The following is a 14,622-nucleotide window of genomic DNA, read 5'->3' on the forward strand; positions in this document are numbered from 1 at the left end:
CATACGGGCTGTTTGTGTATTTCTCCGTATATATTGAGCGTTTTGATAGTTTAACAGTATTTATAAAGCACTTAAATCTGCTTTATAATATAAAAGACATGAAAATCGCACTTTTTCCAATATGGGACCTTTAAAAGAAGACATATATCTTGCTTGGCGAAGAGATGATACAACACCACCACAGGATGGATGGCTGAAAATTGTGAATGAAATCTACAATATAAAACAGTTAACTCGTAGGATAATAGAGCTCAAGAGGAGCGATGATGAGAGAAATGGACGACGTTAACATGTCAACTAGATAAGAGAATCAACCACTGAATATTTCACAGGAATAATTATATTCTGTGAAGAAAGGGCAAATAATATTAAATATATTAAATAAAATCAAGGTCTTACCATAACAACGGAGCCACAGGCAGTGACAGGGAAGTTGTAGATGGCAAAGTCTGAGTTAGAGTCAACATGTGTGCAGCCGTCACCTTGTCCCATCAGGACGATGGACTCCAGGTCGATGTTGGGCAGAGTGGCGTCTCTGGCCACGACCACGATGAACTGGCCATCCTTGGTGCACTGGACGGTCACTGGTGGCACAAAGACAAGGCATCGATAAAGATAGGCTGAACGGTTTGATAATACAGACAAAAGAAAATGTCACAAGACTTTGAGTCCACAGCCATTCAGAGGACCATTCGGAGGTTTTACTTTAGGGTACAGCTAAGCTAAATGCTAACAATAGCATTCTAAGATGCTCATAATGACAATTTTAACACGCTGATGTTCACCATCTTAGTTTACCGCGTTACTATTTGGTAATTAGAACCAATTTAAGTGCAGCTAAAGCTTACGGGAATGACAGTTTTGCAGGAATTTGACAGAATTAAATCTTGACCTGATGATGAGGGAAAAGTCACCAAAGTCTTTAGGTTTCATCCTCTGGGGGGAACATCATGGTATTGATCACAGTGGAATTTTATTCAGCATTATCAGAGTAAATAATATCAAAGAATAATTCTAACATATTCTTTCCACTGTGCTGAAGGATGCTAAATCAGGTGACATCTTGGCCTCATTAGTAAAGTCACTGTAATATCATAAGCACATTAAAGGATCATCAGTAAGTGGGATGAAGTTGAATGTAGGACAAATTAACTTTTTACCATAGTGTTATTCTATCCGGATCATTTTACAAAGTTAAGTAAAGTCATCCATTATGAACCAATGCAGTATTCACTCAATACAACCAGAAAGCAGCTCTTTGAAGATCAATATGAGCCTCGTCAATAACCCACCTGCTTTTCCAAAGTAGCACCGTTGGCCATCGAAGCAGCAGCTGATCGCTTCACATGCAGCAGCGGAGATATCAGAACCTCCACATGGGATCTTCTGCCTCTCTGTCACCTCACAACTCCGGAAAGAAGACTGCTTTGACACACCGGGCTGGTAACCTAAATGTGCCTGTGGCGATGTAGGTTGCTTTGGTTGATTTGGTTGCTGTGGTTGATTCGGTTGATATGGTTGATGTGGTTGATATGGTTGATGTGGTTGTTGTGGTTCATTCGGTTGATGTGGTTGCTTAGGTTGTTTCGGTTGATTCGGTTGATATGGTTGATGTGGTTGATGTGGTTGATGTGGTTGTTGTGGTTGATGTGGTTGATGTGGTTGTTGTGGTTGATTCGGTTGATGTGGTTGATGTGGTTGTTGTGGTTGATTCGGTTGATGTGGTTGCTTAGGTTGTTTCGGTTCATTCAGTTGATTTGGTTGATATGGTTGATTCGGTTGATATGGTTGATGTGGTTGATGTGGTTGATGTGGTTGTTGTGGTTGATTCGGTTGATGTGGTTGATGTGGTTGTTGTGGTTCATTCGGTTGATGTGGTTGCTTAGGTTGTTTCGGTTGATTCGGTTGATATGGTTGATGTGGTTGATGTGGTTGATGTGGTTGTTGTGGTTGATGTGGTTGATGTGGTTGTTGTGGTTGATTCGGTTGATGTGGTTGATGTGGTTGTTGTGGTTGATTCGGTTGATGTGGTTGCTTAGGTTGTTTCGGTTCATTCAGTTGATTTGGTTGATATGGTTGATTCGGTTGATATGGTTGATGTGGTTGATGTGGTTGATGTGGTTGTTGTGGTTGATTCGGTTGATGTGGTTGATGTGGTTGTTGTGGTTCATTCGGTTGATGTGGTTGCTTAGGTTGTTTCGGTTGATTCGGTTGATATGGTTGATTCGGTTGATATGGTTGATATGGTTGATATGGTTGATGTGGTTGATGTGGTTGTTGTGGTTGATTCGGTTGATGTGGTTGTTGTGGTTCATTCGGTTGATGTGGTTGCTTAGGTTGTTTCGGTTGATTCGGTTGATTCGGTTGATATGGTTGATGTGGTTGATATGGTTGATGTGGTTTTTGTGGTTGATTCGGTTGATGTGGTTGTTGCGGTTCATTCGGTTGATGTGGTTGCTCTGGTAGATATAGTTCGTAATGATGATGTGTTTGCTTCGGTATAGTGTGCTGTGTTTCTTGGGGGGACTGAAAGTTGAAAAACCCTTGTGGAGATAGATACTTTGGTGCTGAAGGATATTGAGGAAGACCTTGTTGCGGAGGAGGTTGGACATGATGGTACTGAGGAAGACCTTGTTGCGGAGGAGGTTGGACCTGATGGTACTGAGGAAGACCTTGTTGCGGAGGAGGTTGGACATGATGGTACTGAGGAAGACCTTGTTGCGGAGGAGGTTGGACCTGATGGTACTGAGGAAGCCTTTGCTGAGGAGGAGGTTGGACTTGAGGGTATTGAGGACGTGGAAGGACCTGAGGTGCTTGAGGACGTGGAAGGACCTGAGGCGCTTGAGGACGTGAAAGGACCTGTGGTGATTGAGGATATGGAAGAGCCTGTGGCACTTGAGGACGTGGAAGGACCTGAGGCACTTGAGGACGTGGAAGGACCTGTGGCGCTTGAGGATATGGAAGAGCCTGTGGCGCTTGAGGATATGGAAGAGCCTGTGGCACTTCAGGATGTGGAAGAGCCTGTGGCACTTGAGGACGTGGAAGGACCTGTGGCGCTTGAGGACGTGGAAGAGCCTGTGGCACTTGAGGACGTGGAAGGACCTGTGGCGCTTGAGGACGTGGAAGGACCTGTGGCGCTTGAGGACGTGGAAGGACCTGAGGTGCTTCAGGATATGGAAGAGCCTGTGGCCATTGAGGACGTGGAAGGACCTGAGGTGCTTCAGGATATGGAAGAGCCTGTGGCACTTGAGGACGTGGAAGAGCCTGTGGCACTTGAGGACGTGGAAGAACCTTTGGCGCTTGAGGACGTGGAAGGACCTGAGGTGCTTCAGGATATGGAAGAGCCTGTGGCACTTGAGGACGTGGAAGGACCTGAGGTGCTTCAGGATATGGAAGAGCCTGTGGCCATTGAGGACGTGGAAGGACCTGTGGCGCTTCAGGATATGGAAGAGCCTGTGGCACTTGAGGACGTGGAAGAGCCTGTGGCGCTTGAGGACGTGGAAGGACCTGAGGTGCTTCAGGATATGGAAGAGCCTGTGGCCATTGAGGATATGGAAGAGCCTGTGGTACTTGAGGACGTGGAAGGACCTGTGGCGCTTCAGGATATGGAAGAGCCTGTGGCACTTGAGGACGTGGAAGAGCCTGTGGCACTTGAGGACGTGGAAGAACCTTTGGTGCTTGAGGGCGTGAAAGGACCTGAGGTGCTTCAGGATATGGAAGAGCCTGTGGCACTTGAGGACGTGGAAGGACCTGTGGCGCTTCAGGATATGGAAGAGCCTGTGGCACTTGAGGACGTGGAAGGACCTGTGGCGCTTGAGGACGTGGAAGGACCTGAGGCGCTTCAGGATATGGAAGAGCCTGTGGCACTTGAGGACGTGTAAGAGCCTGTGGCACTTGAGGATGTGGAAGAACCTTTGGCGCTTGAGGACGTGGAAGGACCTGAGGTGCTTCAGGATATGGAAGAGCCTGTGGCACTTGAGGACGTGGAAGGACCTGAGGTGCTTCAGGATATGGAAGAGCCTGTGGCACTTGAGGACGTGGAAGAGCCTGTGGCACTTGAGGACGTGGAAGAACCTTTGGCGCTTGAGGACGTGGAAGGACCTGAGGTGCTTCAGGATATGGAAGAGCCTGTGGCCATTGAGGACGTGGAAGGACCTGTGGTGCTTCAGGATATGGAAGAGCCTGTGGCACTTGAGGACGTGGAAGGACCTGAGGTGCTTCAGGATATGGAAGAGCCTGTGGCCATTGAGGACGTGGAAGGACCTGTGGCGCTTCAGGATATGGAAGAGCCTGTGGCACTTGAGGACGTGGAAGGACCTGTGGTACCTGACGAGGTGGAGCGCCCTTTGACATTGATGGTGCTGCAGGCTTCTGCCATGAGTCCTGAGCTTCTACTTCTGTCCCAACTAAGCACCATAGCAGTGCTAGTACCACTAAAGCGGAGACACTCCGGTGCTTTGCCATGGTTTCAGCAGTTTGACCTGGACGTCCCCAAGACTACAACTTATGTGTGCTGCCACATTTATACGACTAGGCTTGATGTTTTAAAAACTCCCCCTCTGAGGCCAGATGACCACCAATGACAGCTTCCTATCTTTTCAACAGCCACTTAAAAGCTTCAGGGGCGTGTTATGTTATTTTTTTTATTTTACTCAGGTTGATGATTTGATAAACCTTTTTGGCAACTTCACAAGATGAGTTGTATTTGTGGGACAAGGCGATAATATGTGTGTCCTGTCAGATCAGGACACTGAGGTTGTGTGACAATTTGACATTAAAGTATTTATTGACAGTGTAGGTCACAGAAACCTTTTCAATGGTCTCTGTGACCTCAAGCTTTATCTGTCACCAAATATTGATTTTGCCGGTTCACAATGCACAGGACAGTTTGTCTAACACCTATAACTAAACATTTAAAAGTTTAGATCACACTGAGAACGAGGAAAAAGACCCACAAGACAGGGGACATGTAGATCCCTTCCTCAGAATCTGGAACCAAGTTTTTCCTTACTAACAAACAAGCTTACTTGCTGTAATAGACAGGGACATTTGCAGTGAAAATGGCTTTGCTTGGAGTGTGTTACTGAAAATCAGAGCATTACTGAGCATTCCTTCAGCGCGCTAGATGAAGTCTTCACAATCAACAATTTTAATGTTCAAATTTGAACCGTTTTCAAACTTCATCATATCATAAATATGGATTTCTTTCATCTAATTGCCCCAAAACAACATGTATGGTTTCCTACTATGGTCTCCGCAATAACAATTAATGACCACTCCTCTCGTTGAATTATGGGTGTTTTATTCTAATTTATAGAATCTGTGGTTTTCCCGGGTCAATTTTGAGAATCGCAGGTGTCATTATGTGCTGCCATTAAAAAAAATATATAAAACAGTATTCTAACTAAACTTATACATCTACCCGTCTGTGATAATCCATCAACATTATGTTCCTCTGATAACTACAATTAAAAATAATTCATAATTTCTGCTTTTTTAAAAAGGTTTATTAACCTTAAATTCCCCCCAAAAGTGTAAAACTTGTGGTAATGAGTTGGAATGAAGTCGGACTAAAAGGTGTAACACAGAATTGGGTGATAATCTATACTTTATGCTTTATAAACAGTCAAAGGAAGATAAAGTTGCAGGTTGACAGGAAGACAACAGAAGGGGTGAACAAAATATAGATATGGAAAGTTCAAATGTTTAAATAAATACTCAGTAATCATGATCAGAGTTGCTTGTTTCTTTAGAACTTTTCCTGAATCTGTAGTTTCATTAAGTCTCTTTTGGGAAAAACACATAAACACATAAACACTGCTCATGAAACAAACAATTTACTGGAAATGCTTACTAAAAAGTCTATGTCATACTTGTGTCTGACCAGGTTGTGGAGCCATTTCCTTTGTCTCCGGACCGGCAGCAGCAACATGGGAAACGAAGGGAAATCCCTATAACTCACAAAAGCAAACAACAAAACAAAAGTAGAACATTTCAGGAATTAAATAATAAAATACTTTAAAATGTTCTTGCAAAGTGTTGCGTTTCTGTTTTTCTTTACAGACATGCCCACTTTATGATCATCACATGCAGTTTGGGACAAGTCATAGTCAAGTCAGCACACTGACACACTGACAGCTGTTGTTGTCTGTTGGGCTGCAGTTTGACATGTTATGATTGGAGCATATTGTTTTATGCTAAATGCAGTACCTGTGAGGGTTTCTGGACAATATCTGTCATTGTTTTGTGTTGTTAATTGATTTCTAATAATAAATATATACATACATTTAATCTCAAGAAGAAACCATGGCTCTCTTGTACTACTACTACTTCTGTAATTCTCTCTCTTTTTTTAATTTGTTTTTTATATATATATATATATATATATATATACTGCATATCTTTTTTTTTTCTCTACTTGTATCTGTCACAATTGTGAGTACTGTTATTTTTAATGTCACTGTTATTATTATCATTTATGCTAAGTTTATTTATGCAATCATCTTACGCCCATTACGGACATTATGGAGGGGTGTGGGGGTGATTAACGTGTATTGCTGTCTGTATTGATTGTGTTCTATCTTTTGTGGGGAATAAAGGAAAAACTCTAAATATATTGTTACATTTAAAAAAAAAAAAAACGTAAAAACGGGTGAAAAAGGACATTTTACATCAAATAACACAGTGGTTAAATTTGACTGTAAAAAAATAAATATATATATATATATACATACATAAAAAAAAAAAAGACAACAATAGGAATAGCAGATAGTATCTCATAGCGTAAAGTATATTGTCCTCAGACTCTCATGAATGGTAAACGGTGATCATAGAAATATATTTTATGTTTTACATGGCACTAGGCATATTCTGCTTCCACCCTGAAGGTATTGGCCCTTCAACAGAGTGTGTTTGAGCTCTGATGGTATATAGTCCAGGACAGGGTTCCAGATCTTAATAAATGAGCCCTCATTACCCCTAAGGACTGTACTCATCCTTTCATGTGGCAGTACGTTGAAGATCTCCCTGTACCAGAAAGTTACTGTGGGTGGAGTGTCTTTCACCCATTTTAGCAGGATGCATTTACGAGCAAGGAGCAGAAGTTTGTCCAGCAATTTGTAATGATTGCTCGAGAGAGAAACTACTTTAGAGGGCAAGCCCAGTAAAAATAACCCTGGATCCTTTCTTATTGTAGTCTTAAAGATCCCGCTCAGTTCTCGGGCTATGTGATTCCAGTATCTAGCAATCCGATTGCACCCCCAAAAGTAATGGAAATGGGACCCACGGTCTGTGTTACACTTACCGCAAATGGGAGAGATGGTTCGAGATATTTTGTGGAGGGTAACAGGGGCTATATGGAGTCTAGGGTGTTTCTAATTTTGGTGTCATTGCTGCCTTAAGTCTTATAACTATTAGTGTTATATTGGTTATTTCCTTTATTGTCGGGAGTGGGAGGGAAAAAATGGATGAAAAATAGAAGACTTCTTATTTGCTCTGTAATTTATATGCCTAGAAATGTTCTTCCAATTAAAAAAAAAAAGTATATATTTTTAAACAATATATATATATATATTCACACAAACACATATATACATACTTTTGCATAAAGCAGCATATTTGCCCTCTTCCATGTTGATAAGAGTATTAAATACTTGATAAATCTCCCTTTAAGGTACATTTAGAACAGATAAAAAAAATTGTGATTAATTTGCAGTTAATCGTGATTAAATATTTTAATCGATCATTATTATTATTATTATAATTTATTTGTACTTATTTATTTTTTTTATTTTATTTATTATTCTGTTTGTGGGGTTGGTATGTTTGTGAGTCTGTCTGTAGAGGTTACTTTTTTTTTGTCTGTTTGTGATGAATCTTAATTCTAAAAATAAATTCAAAAAAAAAAAAAATATATATATATATATATATATATATATATATATATATAAATATATTTTATTTTTTTATTTTCCATCACTGCTTCAGTGTTGGTTTTCTGGTTTTCACCTTTAAAGCAGCTCAACCATCGTGGCCTACATTTCCCAGAATGCTCAGCGGTCTGATCCCCCCTGATCAGTGCGTCTCTTCAGCAGCAGCGTGCAGACTGTTATTCAGACTGTCAGAGGACATCACGGAGCGGTGTGTTTACCGGGAGGAGATGTCTCTGTCGACGGGACTCAGTTCTGACAGCAGCAGCAGGAGGAGGAGACCGGCTGAGGATCCAGCAGGTGAGCAGCTGGAGGTTCTGGTTCTGGTTCAGAGCTCGTGTTGATTAAAAACAACTTTATTAGTAGCAGACAGTGTTCCTCTGTTAACAGCTGAGACCTGTTCTCCATTTTAAACCCGTCAGCTGCGTGCACGTTAATAACCGGGAGATCTGACCGGTGCAGACACGTCCTATTGATTATTGATTATTGATCACAACCCAGTTCACTACTGCGTGTGTGCGCGCGGGTGTTTGCGCGCGCTAGTGTGCCCAAATGTCCACGTTAGAAGTGTGATAGGACATTATATATCTATTTTATTTAGTTTAGTGCTATGAGACAGACAAACGGCTTGTTTTATTTATATTTATTTATTTTATTTGAAGAACTAACTTCTTACACTTTGCTAATGTATATCTATCTATCTGTTCATACTGGGGCTGCAGCTCCTTTCAGGCTAGTGATTATTAAAATCGACCGTCACACTTTTCACAGATTACATGATGACATCTTCAGATTGTTTGTTTGGTTCAACCTCTAAAACACAAATAGGTTTCATCACTTATATATATACATTTATATAAAACAGAAAAGCAGCAGTCCTCTCACTGGAGAAGCTGGAACCAGAGGAGGTTTGATATATATCTGCTTGATAAATGGAGTAAATGTTTAACTAATTATCAAAATAGTTAATTGATTAACTAATTGATTATAAGGATGCACCGATACCGACTCAAATAGCTGGATCGGATATCGGTGACAATGAGGCCGATCTATTACATTCAATTCTATGTTTATATACTAGATATATATTATATACTGTAATTTTAATTTAATAAATCATGTTCCTCCGGTGCTCCTAACGGCATCTGCAGGACTTCACAGACCAGAGGAAAACGCTCTCTCTCTGAACTGACCGGAGGGAAACAAGCAGTAAGAGCTGATCTGAGGTCTGCTGTCCAGCTGCCGTCTCTGAGCAGCTGTCAGTCTCTCATAAACTCCGACCAAACGGTGAAACTAGGCAGCGCTGATCAAATATGAATCAATATTCTGTTACGTTAATGCCTATTTCTCTCCTCACATGTTCTCAGGATCATCTTGTAGCCGTCATTGTGAAATCTGGTGAAGGAACACCAAGTTCTGGTCACATGACCGGAGGTCAGCCAATAGGAACGCTCTCTCTCTGAAGTGACCTGTGATTGGTCAAAGTCTCCCGTCACGGGCTAGATGTTCTAAAGCCTGTAAACAGAGCCATGAGGAGAGCAGAAGTCTAGTTTACTCTCAGAACACTTCAATTACAATATGATGAAAGGTTATTATGGGATGTCAGCCCAATGATGCCAATAACATACTGACTACTGCAGCTTTAATTAATTTCATGTATTGATTATTTAGGTAATAATAAACAAAAGAACAAAGTCTCTCATGATGAGTGCTGCTGGTGAAACCTCTGGCTACACAGCTCACTTTATGAGACCTTTGACCTTTTTTTAATCCCTATTCATTTATTGTGATCTTCCTCTTCTACACTGATGGACAAAACTATGAGTATTGATTTAAACTGGTGCTACAAAAGACCTCTTCTGTCACTAACACTGATAGATTTGTGCTTCAGGAAGCAAACACCTCAACAGAAAGAGGAACCAGAACCCGTCTCCAGAGTGAGAGAAGGCACCGCTTAAAAGGAGAAGTCACAACCACGGAGCCGGTCTCATGATGCCGGCGGTTTGTTGGTATTTATTCATTCATCGAGGCTCTCCATCGTGGAAGAGACGAACCCTGCAGATGAATGAATGAATGAATGAATGAATGAATAAAGGGCGTTTGTTTTTTTGCCCTTCACTTAATTAGTGTCATGCCTCTGGAGAACAAATCCAGCTGTTGTGAGGCTGGAGGCAGTAATCAGTTCAAAGATAGAGAGAGATGGAGTGATAGATGGAGAGATGGATAGAGAGAGGACAAACTAACTCCTAACGTCTGTTTTAGGTGTTCTGTTCATAACTGAAGAAGACATTATGCAGACAGTGTGGGGGACAATACTCGTGCCAATGTCGTCTCTTCTTCCAGTTTAACGTCCTTAAATCCCCGTAGAGAGTTGATGATTAAAGTCATGTGCTGTAATGAGTGCTGAGCATGTGATGCTCCGTTGCTGAAGTCCTAGAGGTCGAGGGTTTGGGGGGGTGATGATGATGATTTTGGAAGCAGTGTGTCCGTGACGTGTTTCAGCTGCGTCTCTAGTGATGGAGGTGAGATTCTGGGCGGTAACATGACTCAGCCTCTCTGACTGTAACTGACACGGACCAGCATCAAGTCGAGTGCACGTGGATGTCGTTCTCAAGACAAAGACTTGTTTGATTCCTTACATCCGTGTGGCAGTCTGAGATTCCTTATTATCTTTCTAATGATGTGGCTCGTTGGTCCGGGGCTCTGATTCTAGTTTAGGGTGTCATAGATCCTGGTCTAGTTCCTGTATGCCTCTTAAACCTAATCTTATCGTATCTTAAAGCTTCTGTAGGCGGTATATTTTTGGCATCATTGCACAATATGATGAAAGGCATAATAACCTTTCAGCATATTGTATTGAAATGTTCTGAGAGAAAACTAGACTTCTGTTCCTCCTCATGGCTCTGTTTTCACGCCGCACCGTGGACAAAGGGCTCGCTGCGCCCTCTCTCCCCGCCGGGGACGGCCCCCTGCTCCCGGTGCGACTGTCGACCGGGGCGGACTGTCCTCAGTGCGCCTCAACCGCGTCGTGCCCGCCAGGGGTCTGCGGCGATGTCAGCAACCCACCCCACCCGACCCGTCTTGAAACACGGACCAAGGAGTCTAACGCACGCGCGAGTCAGAGGGTGCAATTAAAACCCCGTGGTGCAATGAAAGTGAGGGCCGGTGTGCGCCGGCTGAGGTGGGATCCCGGCCCCGCGGGGTCGAGCACACCACCGTAAAGTGGTATCAGAGCTGTTTTGCGAGTGCGAGTACATGAGCACAGTATCGGACCCTACTTTAAACATAAAACAGTTTCTTGTGTTTGTCATTGCAGACTTCCCGTGGGAACACGATGTCCAGACTAGTCACAATCATGAACAGAACCACGACCGGCTGTCTGGAGGTCCACACCCAACCAACTCAACAGACTCTCCATCTTCACATCACTCCACATGTCCTGCACTGTGCACAACTAAATGCATGCCTGCACATGCATGTGAGTACTGGGCACCCACTTAGTCTTTTAACAGCATTGCTGACGTGTGTTCAGACATTTATTCATCACCGTGTCGCTGGTCCGTTTAGATCCGAGCCATCATGCCTGTGACGACAGCTGGGAGGAGATCCAAAGCAAGAGAACCATCAGAGCGGAGAACGAAGTGGAAGCCAACAAACTGGTCAACAACTACCGGGTAAGAAGACCAGATGTTTCCCTACGCACATCTAAAAAGGGTTTGACTGGCAGGACGGGTCATTAACACTCAGGATTTGGTGTTTGTGTCAGTTTGGTTTCAGGAAATGGAAGAGTCATGTGACGGAGCGGCCGTTTGAAGTCCGGTCGGAGGTGGTGAAGGAGCTCTACTCTGAGCTGAACGTCATTAAACCACATCCAGGTCCAGGTACGGGTCACAGTGCTGGAGGAGCGTGCACGGGTTGTGTCGGAGGATAATTCAGGTTTCTGATCGATGCAACGATCACGAGACTAACGCCTTTATTTGGAGGTGAAACCGAAAGCAAGCAGACCCAAAGTGAGGTGACCAGGTGTCCCACTTTACAGCATTCTTATCCCTTACTGTCCCACATATTGAGACGATGTCCCACATTTTCATTTGTGATGAAGTCATTTTGCAAATGGCAAGCTGTTTGGTATCATGGAGACATTACAGATAGTAACGCTGATATGTGATTGTAATGGTACGTCACTGTTTTGGCCGATGCACAGAATAATTGCTCGCGCTGACGGAGTGCGAGCACGTACACGAGCAACAGGATGCCGACTGCAGTTCCCTTTACGGCCACCGGTGTCGTTAATAACAAGGGACTTCTGAAAGTTCCATATAGTACCTTTAATAAAGCAGCATTATCCTTCTTTATATATAAATCACACAGAGACACGTTGTTCTTCCGTCAGCCTCTCTCTGATGACGTTGTCTGTCTGCTCGCTGTCAGGTCATCTCATCACATGTGGAAACGTGGCGTACGTGCTGCTCTTCGGTTGGTGGGTCTCTCTGGCGTATTTCCTGATCGGCCTGCTGATGTTCATCTCTATCGCCGGTGTACCGTACGGTAGGTAGAGATTAACCATCGTGAAAAAACACAGATATTAGAGGGAATGATAGTTTTTACATCATTATTCTCACTTAAAATGATTATGGTGTGATTTATGACGGGATGTGAACCAAACAAAGACGTTTTCTGAAGCCTGTAGAATATGAAGTGTAGACCAGGACGTCTCTGCAGCACAATGTTTAATTTAAAATGGTGTTTTGACACGTTTCACCTTTAACAAATGTTTGTTTCAATAAACTTTAGATTAATTGTGCAGCCCTGGTGGTAGGTGAGCCAATCAACAGATTAATGATGATATTTATTATTGTATATATTAATTATTCTCTCTCACTCTTTAGGAAAGCTGTGCTGGAAGTTGTCCTGGTACTTCCTGTGGCCGTTCGGCAAGTCGATCCACGAGGTAGAGTCTGAGTTCGGTTGATGTTTGAGATGTTCCTCTTGTCGTCTCTTTGGCTTTTAACTACTGAGTGAAATGAGGAACTAGTGAATCCGTCCGTTTCCTCGGAGGCTCTCTCAGACTCGTGGTCATGAAAGCAGACGGAGGTGTTTTACTGAGCAACACCACAAGTCTGCAACACTACACACTACAGTTGCTGCAACTCCTTATTGCACACACTAATCATCGCTGCGGTCGGAGGTGATGCTTTGAACACAATTCACATCAATATTCTTCTGACTTTCTACTTTTAGTTAGACATTAAAGATTAGAGGAGGATTTGGAATAGTACGGCATGTATGTCTGAGTCGGTCTGATATTAGGGTGCAGAAACACACCTACTTCTGTTTTGTGTTATATAATCATCTTTCAGTGAAAGATTATATTGTATAGGTGTGTCATTATTTGGGCCGTCCTCGAACAAAGACATTCTTCAGTCGACGAACACTCGTATGATTTTGTCAACTAAGTCATGACCCAAAGAACTAGATCGCGGGTACAAGCGGCTGGTTAAGGTATTTTCATTTGTAGTAGTATTTTAATAGTATTATATGTTTTTAAATTAATTTTGTTTCATTTTTAAAATAGTTTCTAGGAAAGAAGTCATTCAGCAATAATAAAAGTCTAATCAGCTAAAGAAATGTTAGTCAGCTAACAGGGGGCAGCCTTAGTCAACGTTATATCAGTCTTTAGTATCACAGCACTGTAAAGCCTCTTCAGTAGACTGAGTAGATCAGCTCTGTTGTAAGAATGAAACTCCGGCTCCGAGCTGCAGAGTCCCGTTACGCTGTTCAGTTCAATGATTTGTGATAGAAGTCAGTCGGTGTCAGAGTTACATTCCTCTTCTTATCCTAAAGTCACTTATGTCATTCCTCAAGAGATAATTTTAGGCCGTCTTTAGACTAGAAGATGCCTGAGGAGGTGGAGCGCCCTTTGACCTTTGACATCGGTGGTGCTGCAGGTTTCTGCCGTGAGTGCTGAGCTTCTCCCTCCGTCCCAACTAGCAGAGCTAGTGCCACTAAAGAGGAGACATTCATTTCCTGTTCATTGCGTTGTTTTGACAACAAATTGGATTATTGATTAATCATTTCATTTATCTATGAAGCAGAAAAGTCAAACAGCCAAAGCAGCCCTCCAGCTTCTCTAACATGAACATTAGTTGGTGTTAAAGCTCCGTAAACGGGACGTCTTTGGTTTTTGGGCCTGTTGATCAGATAAAACTCACTGATGCATGATGGGAATTTGTAACTACTTTCTCACATTTTAACCACTAAATAATGAATAACAGATCAATCCAAACTGTAAATAGCAGTTGGTTGCAGGCAGCCCTTGTGAATGTGAAGTGTAAAGTTGTTGCTCTGATGAATCAGAAATAACTTTAATAACTAATCTAATAACACGTTTCCTCTGGTTGTGTTTCTCCAGATTGGAAACACGTTGAGGAGATGTTGTGAGGAAGCTCCAGACTGTGAGTGTAACGTTCAGACGACGGACGATAACTCGCCGGTTCTGCTGCCTTCGCCCACAGAGGTGCCGATCCCAGAGCTGCCAGGACGACCTCTACGCTCTCCCTACTGGGTAACGTCACGCACACGCACACGCACACGCACACGCACACGCACACGCACACGCACACCTTATTTATGGATGACTGATCAACTTATGCTACATTGAAATCTAAAGATATTGTTTCTCCGTGTTGCGTAG

At 42.8% G+C, this 14,622-nt stretch overlaps 1 protein-coding gene and 1 pseudogene across 3 annotated transcripts in view; one reads left to right on the plus strand and one right to left on the minus strand.

Annotated features, from left to right (window-relative positions):
• LOC141766906 (zona pellucida sperm-binding protein 4-like) overlaps positions 1-1,748 on the minus strand; it is a 7,545-nt pseudogene extending 5,797 nt beyond the window's left edge.
• Positions 1,749-8,046: 6,298 nt separating this feature from the next.
• Positions 8,047-14,622, plus strand: part of LOC141766962 (uncharacterized) — a 36,710-nt gene continuing 30,134 nt past the window's right edge. For all 3 annotated transcript variants that reach the window (XR_012593720.1, XR_012593721.1, XM_074634202.1), the window contains exons 1-7: positions 8,047-8,228; positions 11,245-11,406; positions 11,496-11,602; positions 11,695-11,809; positions 12,360-12,476; positions 12,818-12,879; positions 14,341-14,493. Coding sequence is in view for 1 of the 3 variants with exons in the window: in XM_074634202.1 (XP_074490303.1) it covers positions 8,048-8,228; positions 11,245-11,406; positions 11,496-11,602; positions 11,695-11,809; positions 12,360-12,476; positions 12,818-12,879; positions 14,341-14,493 (897 nt within the window). In the remaining 2 variants the exon portion in view is untranslated. The remainder of the gene's footprint in view (positions 8,229-11,244; positions 11,407-11,495; positions 11,603-11,694; positions 11,810-12,359; positions 12,477-12,817; positions 12,880-14,340; positions 14,494-14,622) is intronic.

The sequence above is a fragment of the Sebastes fasciatus genome, chromosome 4 (genome assembly GCF_043250625.1).
Source record: "Sebastes fasciatus isolate fSebFas1 chromosome 4, fSebFas1.pri, whole genome shotgun sequence".
Lineage (NCBI taxonomy): Eukaryota > Metazoa > Chordata > Actinopteri > Perciformes > Sebastidae > Sebastes > Sebastes fasciatus.